The sequence below is a fragment of the Phasianus colchicus genome, chromosome Z (genome assembly GCF_987193195.1).
Source record: "Phasianus colchicus chromosome Z, bPhaCol1.hap1.1, whole genome shotgun sequence".
Lineage (NCBI taxonomy): Eukaryota > Metazoa > Chordata > Aves > Galliformes > Phasianidae > Phasianus > Phasianus colchicus.
In genome coordinates this window covers 22,941,616-22,958,477 of record NC_143476.1, presented here as the reverse complement: position 1 = coordinate 22,958,477, position 16,862 = coordinate 22,941,616, and the positions used below count along the sequence as shown (strand labels likewise).

Below are 16,862 nucleotides of genomic sequence, written 5' to 3'. Positions count from 1 at the left end.
TTCCAGCACAGTAACCAACCAGTAGAAGCTAGGTGGACACTAGGCGTCCTCACGCCTAGTGAGGGGAACTGTTAAGTCGTGGCTTGCACTGGTGGTTGAGCACCTGGTGGAAGGGTGAGGCTGGCCTAGGGAGCGCAGGCAAGGTGTTGGCACTTGTGCTCCCTGTGCGACCGGAAGGGATGGACCCACTGTGGGCTCACGGAAGGGCCAGCCACTGTAGGGAGACGTCATGGTTTGGTGATTTTTTGTTGCCAGTGTTCCACATCAGAACATCACGTGGACCAGTGGGAGTTAAAGAGTTAATGTTCTGGTCCCGCTGACCGTCCCTTATGGGCATTGGGAGTATCCTGATGGGAGGGGAGGGGAGGGGAGGGGAGGGGAGGGGAGGGGAGGGGAGGGGAGGGGAGGGGAGGGGAGGGGAGAGGAGAGGAGAGGAGAGGAGAGGAGAGGAGAGGAGAGGAGAGGAGAGGAGAGGAGAGGAGAGGAGAGGAGAGGAGAGGAGAGGAGAGGAGAGGAGAGGAGAGGAGAGGAGAGGAGAGGAGAGGAGAGGAGAGGAGAGGAGAGGAGAGGAGAGGAGAGGAGAGGAGAGGAGAGGAGAGGAGAGGAGAGGAGAGGAGAGGAGAGGAGAGGAGAGGAGAGGAGAGGAGAGGAGAGGAGAGGAGAGGAGAGGAGGGGTAGGGCAGCATCCCCAGAGGACCGACCTGGAGGGAAGAGGAAGTGAGGTGGAGTCCAGACAGGACCCGAGCGTCTGCCTCTCCTTCCGGCCCCGGCTCAGCCGTCTCAGCTCCCGCGGAGAAAAGCACGTGCTTCTCTTGCACTTCCGTGGTTTGACTCGTACTTCGGGTACTCTTGTCTCTCTCGTTTGGTTTGATTTGGCCGATTTTGTAAGTTGCCGTTCCTCCTCAGATTACTGCCGTTGTGTTTTCTCTTCGGTACAACTATCTGCTAGCTCTCTGCCCTTCCCCCCCCTCTCCGGCCTGTCACGGGCCCCCCTGTCACGGACTTCTGTCTAGGGATAACCCCTTATATCTAGGGATAGACAGGAGAGCGTGTTTGGAGCCATGAGTGCGGCGTGGCCAGAGAGCCCCTTCACCACTTGAGCGAGTGCCATTCCTCCCTCTGCATGTGACTGTGGGCCTACTTGCAAATACTTTGCTGGGTATTGCCAAGAACCTGTCACAAGCAATTTAGCTTCTTCACGAGCAGAGCACCTCAGAAAACCTGCGCCCAAGCGAGCTCAAAGTGAGGAGGGGGACACCTTCCCAAACAACCATCAAAGACCCCAAAACCTCTGCGCAGGCGCAGGAGGCTCAGTTATGCCTGTGTAACCTTGTAAGCACGTTGTGTATCAATGGGAGCAGTGTGGAGTGAAACCTTTGGGACTGCAAGTAGAAGACAGTGCAGGGAGACGGGTGTGTTTGATGGGTGGAGATGAGCCACCTTGTGCCCTGCGTAGAAATAAAGCAGTGCCTGCTCTCTCAACGGATGCCCTTGCAGTGTGTTAAGGGAGGTTCTAAAGAAACGGTAACAGCAGCGTGGGAGGCCTCCAGGCCCAGCAGAGGTCAGACCTCCCCCATGCACAGCGCTGACAAAGGCACTGGTAGCAACACGGAGACTTTTCTGTACTTTTATTGCAGAGTCAGCTCTTTGAAAGGGTAGATAACAGCAGGACAAGGGGAAAAGGTTTGAAGTTGAAGGAGGGAAGATTTAGGTGGGATGTCAGGGGGAAGTTCTTTACAGGGAGAGTGGTGAGGCTGCCCAGAGAAGTTGCGGATGCCCCGTCCCTGGAGGTGTTCAAAGCCAGGTTGGAGGGGCCTCGGGCAGCCTGGTCTGGTGTTCCGTGTGGAGGTTGGTGGCCCTGCCTGTGGCGGGGGGGTTGGAGATCGCCGATCTCTGAGGTCCCTTCCAACCCGGGCCATGCTGTGATTCTGTGGTCTGACACAGTCCGAGCCCCTGAGGGCTGGTTGTGCCCCAGCTGCAGGCCCGGCCCTGTTCTCGCTAGCTGCTGGGCCGGTGTCCTAGTGCTGCCGGCGGGGTGGCCTCTTGGCAGGAGGTGCGGAGGCCCCAGAGTCTTGGGCCCTCCTCTTTGGGGCTCGCCGAGGCGCCCTGCGTGAGCGCTCCCTGGCCCTGTTGGTGCTGGAGGGACCCGGCACTGCCTCCCCCGGCTCCTCCTGGGCTGTTTGTTGGCCGGTCCTGGATGGAGCCGGGAGGGATGGAGGCTGGCTGGGCCCCTCACTGAGGGCAGCGGTCGAGGGCACAGGATGCTCCTCCTCCACGTTGTCTTCCCCAGTGCTGCTGGAGGGCTGTGGGATCTGTGCCTGGGAGGCAGCTGCACCACGGGCAGCTGCGCGGCTGCCCTCCTGTCCCGTGGCAGCACGGGAGGCCTCCGGGCCAGGCACACGTTGCACCAGCCCATTGCATGCATATGCAGCTTGCAGGACGAGCCGTTGCACAAAGCTGGCGGTCTGGCTTCGCAGGGAGCCGAACAGCCACAAAGTCAGCGCTCCCCCGTTCAGACCAAATAAGCACAGGCCAGAGATGACACGGCGCTGTGCTGCAGCGGCTGCCCTGTGGTCAGCCCCAAAGAGCTGCCCCAGCTCCTGGCGCAGCCAGGGCAGCAGGGGCCGGAGCACAGCTGGAGGCTGGCGGGAAATGGGCACCGCTGGTGGCTCTTGTGCTGGTGCTGCCTGGCGGGGTGCTGTTCTGGCCCTCTCCTGCTGTCCGACGACAACCTCTTGAAAGCTGTCGTCTGCGCGCACCGAGTGCAGGATGGACTCCACCCTGCGTTTGCAGAGGGGGCACGTGGGCCTGCTCTCAGCCCACCGCCGGATGCAGCCAAAGCAGAACTGGTGCAGGCACGGCATCGTGTAGCTGGCGTCATCCATGCTGTCCAGGCAAATGGGGCAGCGACGGTCCAGCTCGGTGGCCATGCTGTCCAGCTGCTGGGTGGACAGGAGAGCTAAGGGGATGAGGGGCTGCTCCTCACCCCGCTGCTGCAGCAGCAGGGGTCACGCTAGGAGAAGAAGAGAGGCCACGGTCACTTGCTGAGCCTGCCAGCGGAGGAACAAGTGCCCGGGTCCCTCAGGAAGGAAACCCTCCCAGCTGGGCCGCCCAGGCTGAGGCGTCCCCTTACCGGTTCCCTTTGCTGCTGCGGCCTCCTGGGTGCCCCGGCTGCCTGAGCCAGGCAGGGCGGGGAAGAAGCTGTAGTGGCTCTGGGGACGAGCACTGAGAGCGGCTGTCGGCAGCTCCCAGAGCACGAGACCAGCACCAAGGCTATCCTTGCTCCTCGCTCCAAACCTCACGGACACGCTCGGCTGGAGTGCGGGCACAAGCCAGAGTGAGAGACTCTGTGCCCGGCTACAGGCAGCCAGGGCCAAGAGGTCACAATCCCCTGCTGCGTATGTCACTATCCCTCACGTAGGGGAGCGGTGCCAGTGACGTCACAACGGGCGAGCGTCATCTGCAGCACTCCAAGCCCAGCAATGGCATCCGGGTTTTCCGCAGTGCCTCTGTCCGTTCCGTTCCCTATATTGTGTCTGTTCGCTGTCAGAATTTTGCAGTTGTGTTCAAGGCTTTGACCGAGTCTTCCCACATCGCCCCAGCTGTGACAAATCTCCAGATCCATACAGCACTGGGGTGCCTTCAACAAAACCCCTGTCTTCCTCTGAGGCAACAGGACACGGGCCTAACTGGCTCTCCCCACAGGCCAACACTGCTGCCCTGCCCCCTCCGTGCATTGGTTCCTCCTACACCAAGTCAAAGACGGCCCGTGGCTCGCCCCTGGAGATTTTCTCCTGTTCTTCTCCCCTAGCTGGGGGCAGCAGGGCTGATCCCCTCTGCCCAGCACGCACCAGGCCTAATCCAGGCTCTGTCTCCTTTCTAGGACTGCAGCCAGGAGTGACACTGCCCATCCAGGGAGACTACTGAGGCAGTGAAGCTGGAGCACTTGTCCTGCAAGAAAGGCTTGCGTTGCCAGCACCAGTTCGGAGGCAGTTGACATGAACAGTTGGCATGCAATTGGGAGGATCAGGCTGGAGACAGAAAAATCACACCAGCGAGACATCAGAATCCATAAGCGCAGCTGAGTGCACAACTGTTGCAAGCTTATGGACACACGGTCTAATCCAGAAAGAAAAATGTAGCAATGACGTCCTTCTTTGCAACAATGTCTAGGCACTGCCACATGAGAAATCAACCTTCACCATGTAGTTCATCACGAGAATCATTTAGTTCATCAAGAGATTTAGTTCTTCCAAGAGAATCTTTCAAAATCTAGGAGGACGGGTGGGAGGTTAACTAACTGGCTTGTTCTACCTAGTGCAAACTGCTGGAGAACTTCAAAGCTTGGTGTTTAGGGTACTGACTTCAAGCAATAATCTTTAAGGGAGTAGACTTTAAGCAATCAAGATCACTGCGAGATAGAGACATTCTGGTGGGTCATTTATGTTGACCCTACCCATTAACCTTCATATAAGCAAAGAACATCCACAGATTTTGCTGAACGTATGATGCTCTTAGAAAAGAAAATAGGCCACACCAGTGAAGTTCCACTTCTGGTGGTTAAACTTGGTAATGAGGCAGTGAGAATGCCAGAAAAGTTTCTGCATCCTGATGAGAGAAAACGTGGCACTGCAGTCAACAGCTCCGCTGCTGCAAGTTCTCACTCTGTAGAAAGAAAGACAACCCCATTCCCGTTCGCAGGAAGGAGGACAGAAGATACATTTTCTTTCTATTATTATTACTAACACTTCATTTTATTAAGAAGGGGGGCACATGTTTTGGAAAGCTAAGGGATTTCTGATTGGAAGATGTTCTGCTTCTTTAAGCTCATGGTGGTATTGCTTGCTTTCCCCTGGTGATGCATCTAATTGCACCAAAGTAATTTTGTTTGGAAATTCTCTCTTCCAGAGAAACTTAGATCGTGATATTTTGATTGGTCACACAGCTTGGTTTTAAACATTTAGATTTTCTGTGACAGGATCAGAGAAATATAGATTACTTAGTTTATTTACCTTTGTCCTACACAAAAGCAAAATCATACCAGAAATCTCAAGAGGTTCAAAAAAGGAGAAGACCGCTATCACCGTGGTAAGAGAATGGTTTAGAAAACTGATAGGAATGGGAACAAAGACACAATTTTCTCCTTAGAAATAAATTTGTGGATAAAGTTTGCTGTCTCCAAAGGCCTGGATATCTGTGTCATAGTCCTGTGCTTTTGTACGCTTCCTAAAAGTCTTCAGGGATTTAGCTACCTGTCCTGAGTCCGTGCCTCCAACTGGCCATACAGAGGCACCAGAGAAACAATGTCGACCTCAGCGTTTGGACAAAGGCTGCCTCTGAGACTGTTTTACTCCAAAAACATGCCGTAGCAGACATGCAGACACACGGTGGGCCTCTCTGTGAAGTTCTAATGGAACCGAAGGCTCACATGGCATTTATTATGATTGTGTGGTACGTGTGTTTTTTGCAGGGTGAAGCTGAATGGGATTTCCAAGACCTTTCCTACGCACATTTAGCACCACCTACCGCCCCCTGCCCCATTGCAAATGGAATAGTGCATTGCCTTCTTGAGGAGTTGTATGCTGATGCAAGCCGTAGCGTAGGCTGATGAATTTCATGGCTGTAAATGTTAACCAGCCATTTATTAAGCCGCCTCAGACCCATTACTGGCTGTACAACACAACTTGCGAGTGCGGCATTAGCACAGAATGTATATGCAAGCAGAGATTGACAAAGTTCCCCCCAAAAATTAGCTGACTGAAAAAGCAGTTCGTTAAGAAGCATTTCTTAAAGCAAACCTCTAAAATACCAGTTCTCACAGAATTCTGATTTTCCCTACAGCGCTTGCTCATGAGCAGGTATTACTGCAACCAAGCAACGTGTCTTGTGGTCCGAAGCCCCTGTTTTTTCCTCAGAGTTCAGTAGGTGTTCTGAGTTCTCCTTACAGAAATAGTCGCCATCAGCTCCACAGAACAGATACACCTCTGCTCCTTGTTGATGTCACCACTGCTGAAACGTACCACCCACCGCCTCACTGTGCTCACATCCACTTTGTGGTCTCCGCAAACATGCAGCAAATGTCGATGAATGTCAGCGGATGCCATTGTTTCCACACGGAAGAATTCAGTGACACGCCTTTGTTTCATCTGCATCAGATGCCATTCTGTCAGACTGCCCCTCAGGTTGCGTTGTAAGCCGTTGTGCTCAGCTCCTGGGACTGTATGCTGTGCAGTGCTGGTGGACGTAACTTCCCCAGGACACGTAAGGTGCCCTTATTGTGCTGTTGGACTGCTTCTTGGTTCTATTCTGTATTCTTTCCCAGCTCTTATGGTAGTACATCTTCCGTAACCAGAAGCAGACCAGAGTGCTGTTTAGTCTTGTAGCTTACGTTTTCAGCCTGTGCATGTATTTTTGAGGTCTTTGGTATTATTGCACATTGAAGCTACGTGTATCGCAACAAAAAACGGCTGGTATTGACTTCCAGTTTGCACTAAAAATTTGCACAAGAGGGTAACAACCCTAATAGCCCACCAAAGCTCCTGCAAAGCTAACATTAGGTTTCTTACTAACAATGGCAGTACTGTTTTACGGGGACAGCAGGCAACAGTCACAGGCTGTATACCTGCTTGTGGTGACAACAAGAATTTTTTTTTTCCTGCAGATATTTTTTGTTACAGCAGAGCATCTGAACTTCAGACTCACAGAATCACAGAATGGCCGAGGTTAGAAGGGACCTCAAGGACCACTCAAGAATCTCCAACCCCCTGCAACAGGCAGAGCCACCAAGCTCCCCATTTAATACCAGACCGGGCTGCCCAAGGCCCCATCCAACCTGGCCTTGAACACCTCCAGGCATCCACAACTTCTCTGGACAGCCTGTTTCAGCACCTCACCACTCTCATAGTAAAGAACTTCCCCCTGATGGGAAAAATGAGAATGAGTGAGAATAAATGAGAATAAACAGTGAAACTGGCTGATATTGGATCACTGGACTAGGGGGAGCGGGGAAGAGACAAAGTGTTCCATCCCTTGGATCATGTTTGCAGCCCTCCCCTGGACACGCTCCAACAGGTCCGTGTCTCTCCTGTACTGAGAACTCCACACCTGGATGCAATACTCCAGGTCAGGTCTCACCAGCAGGAGGGCAGGAGCACTTCCCTCTCCCAGCTGACCACACTTCTTTTGATGCAGCCCAGGATACGGTTGGCTTTCTGCACATTGCTGGCTCATGTCCAGGCATCTATCGATAGCCCCAGGTCCTTTTTAGCAGGGCTGTGCTCTATTCTTTCAACGCCCAGCTTGTACTGATAGTGGGGGCTGCCCACTTTGACCCCGGTGCAAGACCTTGCATTGGGATCTGTTGAACCTCGTGAGGTTCACCTGGGCCCACTGTCTAGGTCCCTCGGGATGGCACTTTGTCAAAGCACTTCTCAGGGTACGTATCCCTTCTGCAATGCAGCAGGGAACTGCCATCTAATAAGAATATGGAGGAGCTGCCGTGAATACAATGAAGGTGACATTGTATTTCAGGTACAAGTCCCTGAAAGTTCATAGCTCTGTCTTTCTTCTCAGGTCCCTCACGGACAGAAGCTGCCTGCTCCATTTGCTCCGAGCCAGCATCTGTGAGCTAGAAGAGACAGGAAACAGTGCATATTCAGGGATTTGTAACAGCTTCTATACTGGTGAAGCCCTACAGATATGTCAGAGCTCATCCTCGGCCCCTGTCAGATATATGGTGGGCTCCTTAAGAAGGATGATCTCCACGTGCAGAATTAGAACCAGACTTTTTGGCCCTAATTTAGTAGGCGAAATTGAGGAAAGAAGAAAAAGTACTCCAATTAGATATTTGAATGTTAATTTACCCGGGGCGACAGCCAGCAAACACACTGGTGGCTATCAGCAATGAGATGGTAATGATCAATGGTAATCCTGGCCCTCCAGCTTCGATAGAAATAATTTTGAACAAGAAAAAAAGAACATGCTCAAAGTTTACATTTTTTTAACTCTTCCAGAGGAAGTGGCCCTTTCATGATTCTACAAATCTACAACTCAAAGAAAGAAAAGACAGCTATTTGATCATTTCATTGTAAGGAAGTTATTCCATGAAAGGAGTACTACATTCTTCGTTAATGTTTCAGTTGGATGTATTACATTAGGATTTGCAGACCTTCCACCATCGCTGGTAGCGGAGGACCGAGAAAATTATGAAGAAGTGCATAGGGGAAGAATTTCTTATCTGAAAGAGTGCTGAGGCGCTAGAACAGGCTGCGCGGGGAAGTGATGGAATCACTGTCCCTGAAGGAGATCGAGCAGCACGTAGATGTGGTGCTTAGAGACGAGGTTCAGTGGGCGCGGTGAGGATGAGCTGACAGTTGGGTTTGGTTAGCTTTGAGTTCTTCTCCAGCCTTAATTTTGCATGGTTCTGTGAAGCCGATTGAGTGGCCCTCGCCTCAGCAGGTATGCAGGGCCAGGCCCCGTGGCTGTTGAGTCACGAAGGGAAAGAGGTCCTGCAAGACTGGAAGGCAAGGAGCCATGCTTGACAAGTTCTCCCTTGAAAAAGTGGGAGAAAGCTGCAGGTGGGACCTCATGGACGCTGTTCCATACTGCAGGAGGGCTCTGGGCCAGAGGCAGGAGTTTCTGCTGGGGCAGCAGCTGGGCCAGGGGCAGCTGTGGGGCTGCCCTCCTGCCCTGGGACAGCGATGTGTTAGAGCCAGTAATTCGCCATTTTTGATCGCAGTTATCATTCTGCTTGTATCTTGCAGGCGTACTGCTTAATAAGAGCAGTGCCCTTGCATTTCTGCCATTTTGCCTAATCAAGGCGCTTGCTCATACTTACTTCCAGGCGTATTGCTTCTCTGTGCTAAATGTCCCTCCTGACCACAAGACCTCTATCACAAAAGCAACGTCCTCGAAACAGGGCCATGATTCCAGCACAGTAACCAACCAGTAGAAGCTAGGTGGACACTAGGCGTCCTCACGCCTAGTGAGGGGAACTGTTAAGTCGTGGCTTGCACTGGTGGTTGAGCACCTGGTGGAAGGGTGAGGCTGGCCTAGGGAGCGCAGGCAAGGTGTTGGCACTTGTGCTCCCTGTGCGACCGGAAGGGATGGACCCACTGTGGGCTCACGGAAGGGCCAGCCACTGTAGGGAGACGTCATGGTTTGGTGATTTTTTGTTGCCAGTGTTCCACATCAGAACATCACGTGGACCAGTGGGAGTTAAAGAGTTAATGTTCTGGTCCCGCTGACCGTCCCTTATGGGCATTGGGAGTATCCTGATGGGAGGGGAGGGGAGGGGAGGGGAGGGGAGGGGAGGGGAGGGGAGGGGAGGGGAGGGGAGGGGAGGGGAGGGGAGGGGAGGGGAGAGGAGAGGAGAGGAGAGGAGAGGAGAGGAGAGGAGAGGAGAGGAGAGGAGAGGAGAGGAGAGGAGAGGAGAGGAGAGGAGAGGAGAGGAGAGGAGAGGAGAGGAGAGGAGAGGAGAGGAGAGGAGAGGAGAGGAGAGGAGAGGAGAGGAGAGGAGAGGAGAGGAGAGGAGAGGAGAGGAGAGGAGAGGAGAGGAGAGGAGAGGAGAGGAGAGGAGGGGTAGGGCAGCATCCCCAGAGGACCGACCTGGAGGGAAGAGGAAGTGAGGTGGAGTCCAGACAGGACCCGAGCGTCTGCCTCTCCTTCCGGCCCCGGCTCAGCCGTCTCAGCTCCCGCGGAGAAAAGCACGTGCTTCTCTTGCACTTCCGTGGTTTGACTCGTACTTCGGGTACTCTTGTCTCTCTCGTTTGGTTTGATTTGGCCGATTTTGTAAGTTGCCGTTCCTCCTCAGATTACTGCCGTTGTGTTTTCTCTTCGGTACAACTATCTGCTAGCTCTCTGCCCTTCCCCCCCCCTCTCCGGCCTGTCACGGGCCCCCCTGTCACGGACTTCTGTCTAGGGATAACCCCTTATATCTAGGGATAGACAGGAGAGCGTGTTTGGAGCCATGAGTGCGGCGTGGCCAGAGAGCCCCTTCACCACTTGAGCGAGTGCCATTCCTCCCTCTGCATGTGACTGTGGGCCTACTTGCAAATACTTTGCTGGGTATTGCCAAGAACCTGTCACAAGCAATTTAGCTTCTTCACGAGCAGAGCACCTCAGAAAACCTGCGCCCAAGCGAGCTCAAAGTGAGGAGGGGGACACCTTCCCAAACAACCATCAAAGACCCCAAAACCTCTGCGCAGGCGCAGGAGGCTCAGTTATGCCTGTGTAACCTTGTAAGCACGTTGTGTATCAATGGGAGCAGTGTGGAGTGAAACCTTTGGGACTGCAAGTAGAAGACAGTGCAGGGAGACGGGTGTGTTTGATGGGTGGAGATGAGCCACCTTGTGCCCTGCGTAGAAATAAAGCAGTGCCTGCTCTCTCAACGGATGCCCTTGCAGTGTGTTAAGGGAGGTTCTAAAGAAACGGTAACAGCAGCGTGGGAGGCCTCCAGGCCCAGCAGAGGTCAGACCTCCCCCGTGCACAGCGCTGACAAAGGCACTGGTAGCAACACGGAGACTTTTCTGTACTTTTATTGCAGAGTCAGCTCTTTGAAAGGGTAGATAACAGCAGGACAAGGGGAAAAGGTTTGAAGTTGAAGGAGGGAAGATTTAGGTGGGATGTCAGGGGGAAGTTCTTTACAGGGAGAGTGGTGAGGCTGCCCAGAGAAGTTGCGGATGCCCCGTCCCTGGAGGTGTTCAAAGCCAGGTTGGAGGGGCCTCGGGCAGCCTGGTCTGGTGTTCCGTGTGGAGGTTGGTGGCCCTGCCTGTGGCGGGGGGGTTGGAGATCGCCGATCTCTGAGGTCCCTTCCAACCCGGGCCATGCTGTGATTCTGTGGTCTGACACAGTCCGAGCCCCTGAGGGCTGGTTGTGCCCCAGCTGCAGGCCCGGCCCTGTTCTCGCTAGCTGCTGGGCCGGTGTCCTAGTGCTGCCGGCGGGGTGGCCTCTTGGCAGGAGGTGCGGAGGCCCCAGAGTCTTGGGCCCTCCTCTTTGGGGCTCGCCGAGGCGCCCTGCGTGAGCGCTCCCTGGCCCTGTTGGTGCTGGAGGGACCCGGCACTGCCTCCCCCGGCTCCTCCTGGGCTGTTTGTTGGCCGGTCCTGGATGGAGCCGGGAGGGATGGAGGCTGGCTGGGCCCCTCACTGAGGGCAGCGGTCGAGGGCACAGGATGCTCCTCCTCCACGTTGTCTTCCCCAGTGCTGCTGGAGGGCTGTGGGATCTGTGCCTGGGAGGCAGCTGCACCACGGGCAGCTGCGCGGCTGCCCTCCTGTCCCGTGGCAGCACGGGAGGCCTCCGGGCCAGGCACACGTTGCACCAGCCCATTGCATGCATATGCAGCTTGCAGGACGAGCCGTTGCACAAAGCTGGCGGTCTGGCTTCGCAGGGAGCCGAACAGCCACAAAGTCAGCGCTCCCCCGTTCAGACCAAATAAGCACAGGCCAGAGATGACACGGCGCTGTGCTGCAGCGGCTGCCCTGTGGTCAGCCCCAAAGAGCTGCCCCAGCTCCTGGCGCAGCCAGGGCAGCAGGGGCCGGAGCACAGCTGGAGGCTGGCGGGAAATGGGCACCGCTGGTGGCTCTTGTGCTGGTGCTGCCTGGCGGGGTGCTGTTCTGGCCCTCTCCTGCTGTCCGACGACAACCTCTTGAAAGCTGTCGTCTGCGCGCACCGAGTGCAGGATGGACTCCACCCTGCGTTTGCAGAGGGGGCACGTGGGCCTGCTCTCAGCCCACCGCCGGATGCAGCCAAAGCAGAACTGGTGCAGGCACGGCATCGTGTAGCTGGCGTCATCCATGCTGTCCAGGCAAATGGGGCAGCGACGGTCCAGCTCGGTGGCCATGCTGTCCAGCTGCTGGGTGGACAGGAGAGCTAAGGGGATGAGGGGCTGCTCCTCACCCCGCTGCTGCAGCAGCAGGGGTCACGCTAGGAGAAGAAGAGAGGCCACGGTCACTTGCTGAGCCTGCCAGCGGAGGAACAAGTGCCCGGGTCCCTCAGGAAGGAAACCCTCCCAGCTGGGCCGCCCAGGCTGAGGCGTCCCCTTACCGGTTCCCTTTGCTGCTGCGGCCTCCTGGGTGCCCCGGCTGCCTGAGCCAGGCAGGGCGGGGAAGAAGCTGTAGTGGCTCTGGGGACGAGCACTGAGAGCGGCTGTCGGCAGCTCCCAGAGCACGAGACCAGCACCAAGGCTATCCTTGCTCCTCGCTCCAAACCTCACGGACACGCTCGGCTGGAGTGCGGGCACAAGCCAGAGTGAGAGACTCTGTGCCCGGCTACAGGCAGCCAGGGCCAAGAGGTCACAATCCCCTGCTGCGTATGTCACTATCCCTCACGTAGGGGAGCGGTGCCAGTGACGTCACAACGGGCGAGCGTCATCTGCAGCACTCCAAGCCCAGCAATGGCATCCGGGTTTTCCGCAGTGCCTCTGTCCGTTCCGTTCCCTATATTGTGTCTGTTCGCTGTCAGAATTTTGCAGTTGTGTTCAAGGCTTTGACCGAGTCTTCCCACATCGCCCCAGCTGTGACAAATCTCCAGATCCATACAGCACTGGGGTGCCTTCAACAAAACCCCTGTCTTCCTCTGAGGCAACAGGACACGGGCCTAACTGGCTCTCCCCACAGGCCAACACTGCTGCCCTGCCCCCTCCGTGCATTGGTTCCTCCTACACCAAGTCAAAGACGGCCCGTGGCTCGCCCCTGGAGATTTTCTCCTGTTCTTCTCCCCTAGCTGGGGGCAGCAGGGCTGATCCCCTCTGCCCAGCACGCACCAGGCCTAATCCAGGCTCTGTCTCCTTTCTAGGACTGCAGCCAGGAGTGACACTGCCCATCCAGGGAGACTACTGAGGCAGTGAAGCTGGAGCACTTGTCCTGCAAGAAAGGCTTGCGTTGCCAGCACCAGTTCGGAGGCAGTTGACATGAACAGTTGGCATGCAATTGGGAGGATCAGGCTGGAGACAGAAAAATCACACCAGCGAGACATCAGAATCCATACGCGCAGCTGAGTGCACAACTGTTGCAAGCTTATGGACACACGGTCTAATCCAGAAAGAAAAATGTAGCAATGACGTCCTTCTTTGCAACAATGTCTAGGCACTGCCACATGAGAAATCAACCTTCACCATGTAGTTCATCACGAGAATCATTTAGTTCATCAAGAGATTTAGTTCTTCCAAGAGAATCTTTCAAAATCTGGGAGGACGGGTGGGAGGTTAACTAACTGGCTTGTTCTACCTAGTGCAAACTGCTGGAGAACTTCAAAGCTTGGTGTTTAGGGTACTGACTTCAAGCAATAATCTTTAAGGGAGTAGACTTTAAGCAATCAAGATCACTGCGAGATAGAGACATTCTGGTGGGTCATTTATGTTGACCCTACCCATTAACCTTCATATAAGCAAAGAACATCCACAGATTTTGCTGAACGTATGATGCTCTTAGAAAAGAAAATAGGCCACACCAGTGAAGTTCCACTTCTGGTGGTTAAACTTGGTAATGAGGCAGTGAGAATGCCAGAAAAGTTTCTGCATCCTGATGAGAGAAAACGTGGCACTGCAGTCAACAGCTCCGCTGCTGCAAGTTCTCACTCTGTAGAAAGAAAGACAACCCCATTCCCGTTCGCAGGAAGGAGGACAGAAGATACATTTTCTTTCTATTATTATTACTAACACTTCATTTTATTAAGAAGGGGGGCACATGTTTTGGAAAGCTAAGGGATTTCTGATTGGAAGATGTTCTGCTTCTTTAAGCTCATGGTGGTATTGCTTGCTTTCCCCTGGTGATGCATCTAATTGCACCAAAGTAATTTTGTTTGGAAATTCTCTCTTCCAGAGAAACTTAGATCGTGATATTTTGATTGGTCACACAGCTTGGTTTTAAACATTTAGATTTTCTGTGACAGGATCAGAGAAATATAGATTACTTAGTTTATTTACCTTTGTCCTACACAAAAGCAAAATCATACCAGAAATCTCAAGAGGTTCAAAAAAGGAGAAGACCGCCATCACCGTGGTAAGAGAATGGTTTAGAAAACTGATAGGAATGGGAACAAAGACACAATTTTCTCCTTAGAAATAAATTTGTGGATAAAGTTTGCTGTCTCCAAAGGCCTGGATATCTGTGTCATAGTCCTGTGCTTTTGTACGCTTCCTAAAAGTCTTCAGGGATTTAGCTACCTGTCCTGAGTCCGTGCCTCCAACTGGCCATACAGAGGCACCAGAGAAACAATGTCGACCTCAGCGTTTGGACAAAGGCTGCCTCTGAGACTGTTTTACTCCAAAAACATGCCGTAGCAGACATGCAGACACACGGTGGGCCTCTCTGTGAAGTTCTAATGGAACCGAAGGCTCACATGGCATTTATTATGATTGTGTGGTACGTGTGTTTTTTGCAGGGTGAAGCTGAATGGGATTTCCAAGACCTTTCCTACGCACATTTAGCACCACCTACCGCCCCCTGCCCCATTGCAAATGGAATAGTGCATTGCCTTCTTGAGGAGTTGTATGCTGATGCAAGCCGTAGCGTAGGCTGATGAATTTCATGGCTGTAAATGTTAACCAGCCATTTATTAAGCCGCCTCAGACCCATTACTGGCTGTACAACACAACTTGCGAGTGCGGCATTAGCACAGAATGTATATGCAAGCAGAGATTGACAAAGTTCCCCCCAAAAATTAGCTGACTGAAAAAGCAGTTCGTTAAGAAGCATTTCTTAAAGCAAACCTCTAAAATACCAGTTCTCACAGAATTCTGATTTTCCCTACAGCGCTTGCTCATGAGCAGGTATTACTGCAACCAAGCAACGTGTCTTGTGGTCCGAAGCCCCTGTTTTTTCCTCAGAGTTCAGTAGGTGTTCTGAGTTCTCCTTACAGAAATAGTCGCCATCAGCTCCACAGAACAGATACACCTCTGCTCCTTGTTGATGTCACCACTGCTGAAACGTACCACCCACCGCCTCACTGTGCTCACATCCACTTTGTGGTCTCCGCAAACATGCAGCAAATGTCGATGAATGTCAGCGGATGCCATTGTTTCCACACGGAAGAATTCAGTGACACGCCTTTGTTTCATCTGCATCAGATGCCATTCTGTCAGACTGCCCCTCAGGTTGCGTTGTAAGCCGTTGTGCTCAGCTCCTGGGACTGTATGCTGTGCAGTGCTGGTGGACGTAACTTCCCCAGGACACGTAAGGTGCCCTTATTGTGCTGTTGGACTGCTTCTTGGTTCTATTCTGTATTCTTTCCCAGCTCTTATGGTAGTACATCTTCCGTAACCAGAAGCAGACCAGAGTGCTGTTTAGTCTTGTAGCTTACGTTTTCAGCCTGTGCATGTATTTTTGAGGTCTTTGGTATTATTGCACATTGAAGCTACGTGTATCGCAACAAAAAACGGCTGGTATTGACTTCCAGTTTGCACTAAAAATTTGCACAAGAGGGTAACAACCCTAATAGCCCACCAAAGCTCCTGCAAAGCTAACATTAGGTTTCTTACTAACAATGGCAGTACTGTTTTACGGGGACAGCAGGCAACAGTCACAGGCTGTATACCTGCTTGTGGTGACAACAAGAATTTTTTTTTTCCTGCAGATATTTTTTGTTACAGCAGAGCATCTGAACTTCAGACTCACAGAATCACAGAATGGCCGAGGTTAGAAGGGACCTCAAGGACCACTCAAGAATCTCCAACCCCCTGCAACAGGCAGAGCCACCAAGCTCCCCATTTAATACCAGACCGGGCTGCCCAAGGCCCCATCCAACCTGGCCTTGAACACCTCCAGGCATCCACAACTTCTCTGGACAGCCTGTTTCAGCACCTCACCACTCTCATAGTAAAGAACTTCCCCCTGATGGGAAAAATGAGAATGAGTGAGAATAAATGAGAATAAACAGTGAAACTGGCTGATATTGGATCACTGGACTAGGGGGAGCGGGGAAGAGACAAAGTGTTCCATCCCTTGGATCATGTTTGCAGCCCTCCCCTGGACACGCTCCAACAGGTCCGTGTCTCTCCTGTACTGAGAACTCCACACCTGGATGCAATACTCCAGGTCAGGTCTCACCAGCAGGAGGGCAGGAGCACTTCCCTCTCCCAGCTGACCACACTTCTTTTGATGCAGCCCAGGATACGGTTGGCTTTCTGCACATTGCTGGCTCATGTCCAGGCATCTATCGATAGCCCCAGGTCCTTTTTAGCAGGGCTGTGCTCTATTCTTTCAACGCCCAGCTTGTACTGATAGTGGGGGCTGCCCACTTTGACCCCGGTGCAAGACCTTGCATTGGGATCTGTTGAACCTCGTGAGGTTCACCTGGGCCCACTGTCTAGGTCCCTCGGGATGGCACTTTGTCAAAGCACTTCTCAGGGTACGTATCCCTTCTGCAATGCAGCAGGGAACTGCCATCTAATAAGAATATGGAGGAGCTGCCGTGAATACAATGAAGGTGACATTGTATTTCAGGTACAAGTCCCTGAAAGTTCATAGCTCTGTCTTTCTTCTCAGGTCCCTCACGGACAGAAGCTGCCTGCTCCATTTGCTCCGAGCCAGCATCTGTGAGCTAGAAGAGACAGGAAACAGTGCATATTCAGGGATTTGTAACAGCTTCTATACTGGTGAAGCCCTACAGATATGTCAGAGCTCATCCTCGGCCCCTGTCAGATATATGGTGGGCTCCTTAAGAAGGATGATCTCCACGTGCAGAATTAGAACCAGACTTTTTGGCCCTAATTTAGTAGGCGAAATTGAGGAAAGAAGAAAAAGTACTCCAATTAGATATTTGAATGTTAATTTACCCGGGGCGACAGCCAGCAAACACACTGGTGGCTATCAGCAATGAGATGGTAATGATCAATGGTAATCCTGGCCCTCCAGCTTCGATAGAAATAA

The 16,862-nt window shown here is 53.1% G+C and overlaps 2 protein-coding genes across 2 annotated transcripts; both read right to left on the bottom strand.

Annotated features, from left to right (window-relative positions):
- Positions 1-1,592: 1,592 nt before the first annotated feature.
- On the bottom strand, positions 1,593-3,008 carry LOC149912727 (uncharacterized). Its single transcript, XM_090131096.1, has one exon. It carries the CDS (start codon positions 2,928-2,930, stop codon positions 2,019-2,021), a length of 912 nt encoding a protein of 303 aa, XP_089987222.1. The 5' UTR covers positions 2,931-3,008; the 3' UTR covers positions 1,593-2,018.
- A 6,551-nt stretch (positions 3,009-9,559) lies between these two features.
- LOC149912726 (uncharacterized) lies at positions 9,560-11,914 on the bottom strand. The gene has a single exon (XM_090131987.1). The coding sequence runs from the start codon at positions 11,834-11,836 to the stop codon at positions 10,925-10,927; it is 912 nt and encodes a 303-aa protein (XP_089988113.1). The 5' UTR covers positions 11,837-11,914; the 3' UTR covers positions 9,560-10,924.
- Between the last annotated feature and the right edge of the window lie 4,948 nt (positions 11,915-16,862).

Coding starts and splice junctions, on each gene's coding strand:
- LOC149912727 (XM_090131096.1), bottom strand. CDS start 2,930: ATGGCCACCGAGCTGGACCGTCGCTGCCCCATTTGCCTGGACAGCATG.
- LOC149912726 (XM_090131987.1), bottom strand. CDS start 11,836: ATGGCCACCGAGCTGGACCGTCGCTGCCCCATTTGCCTGGACAGCATG.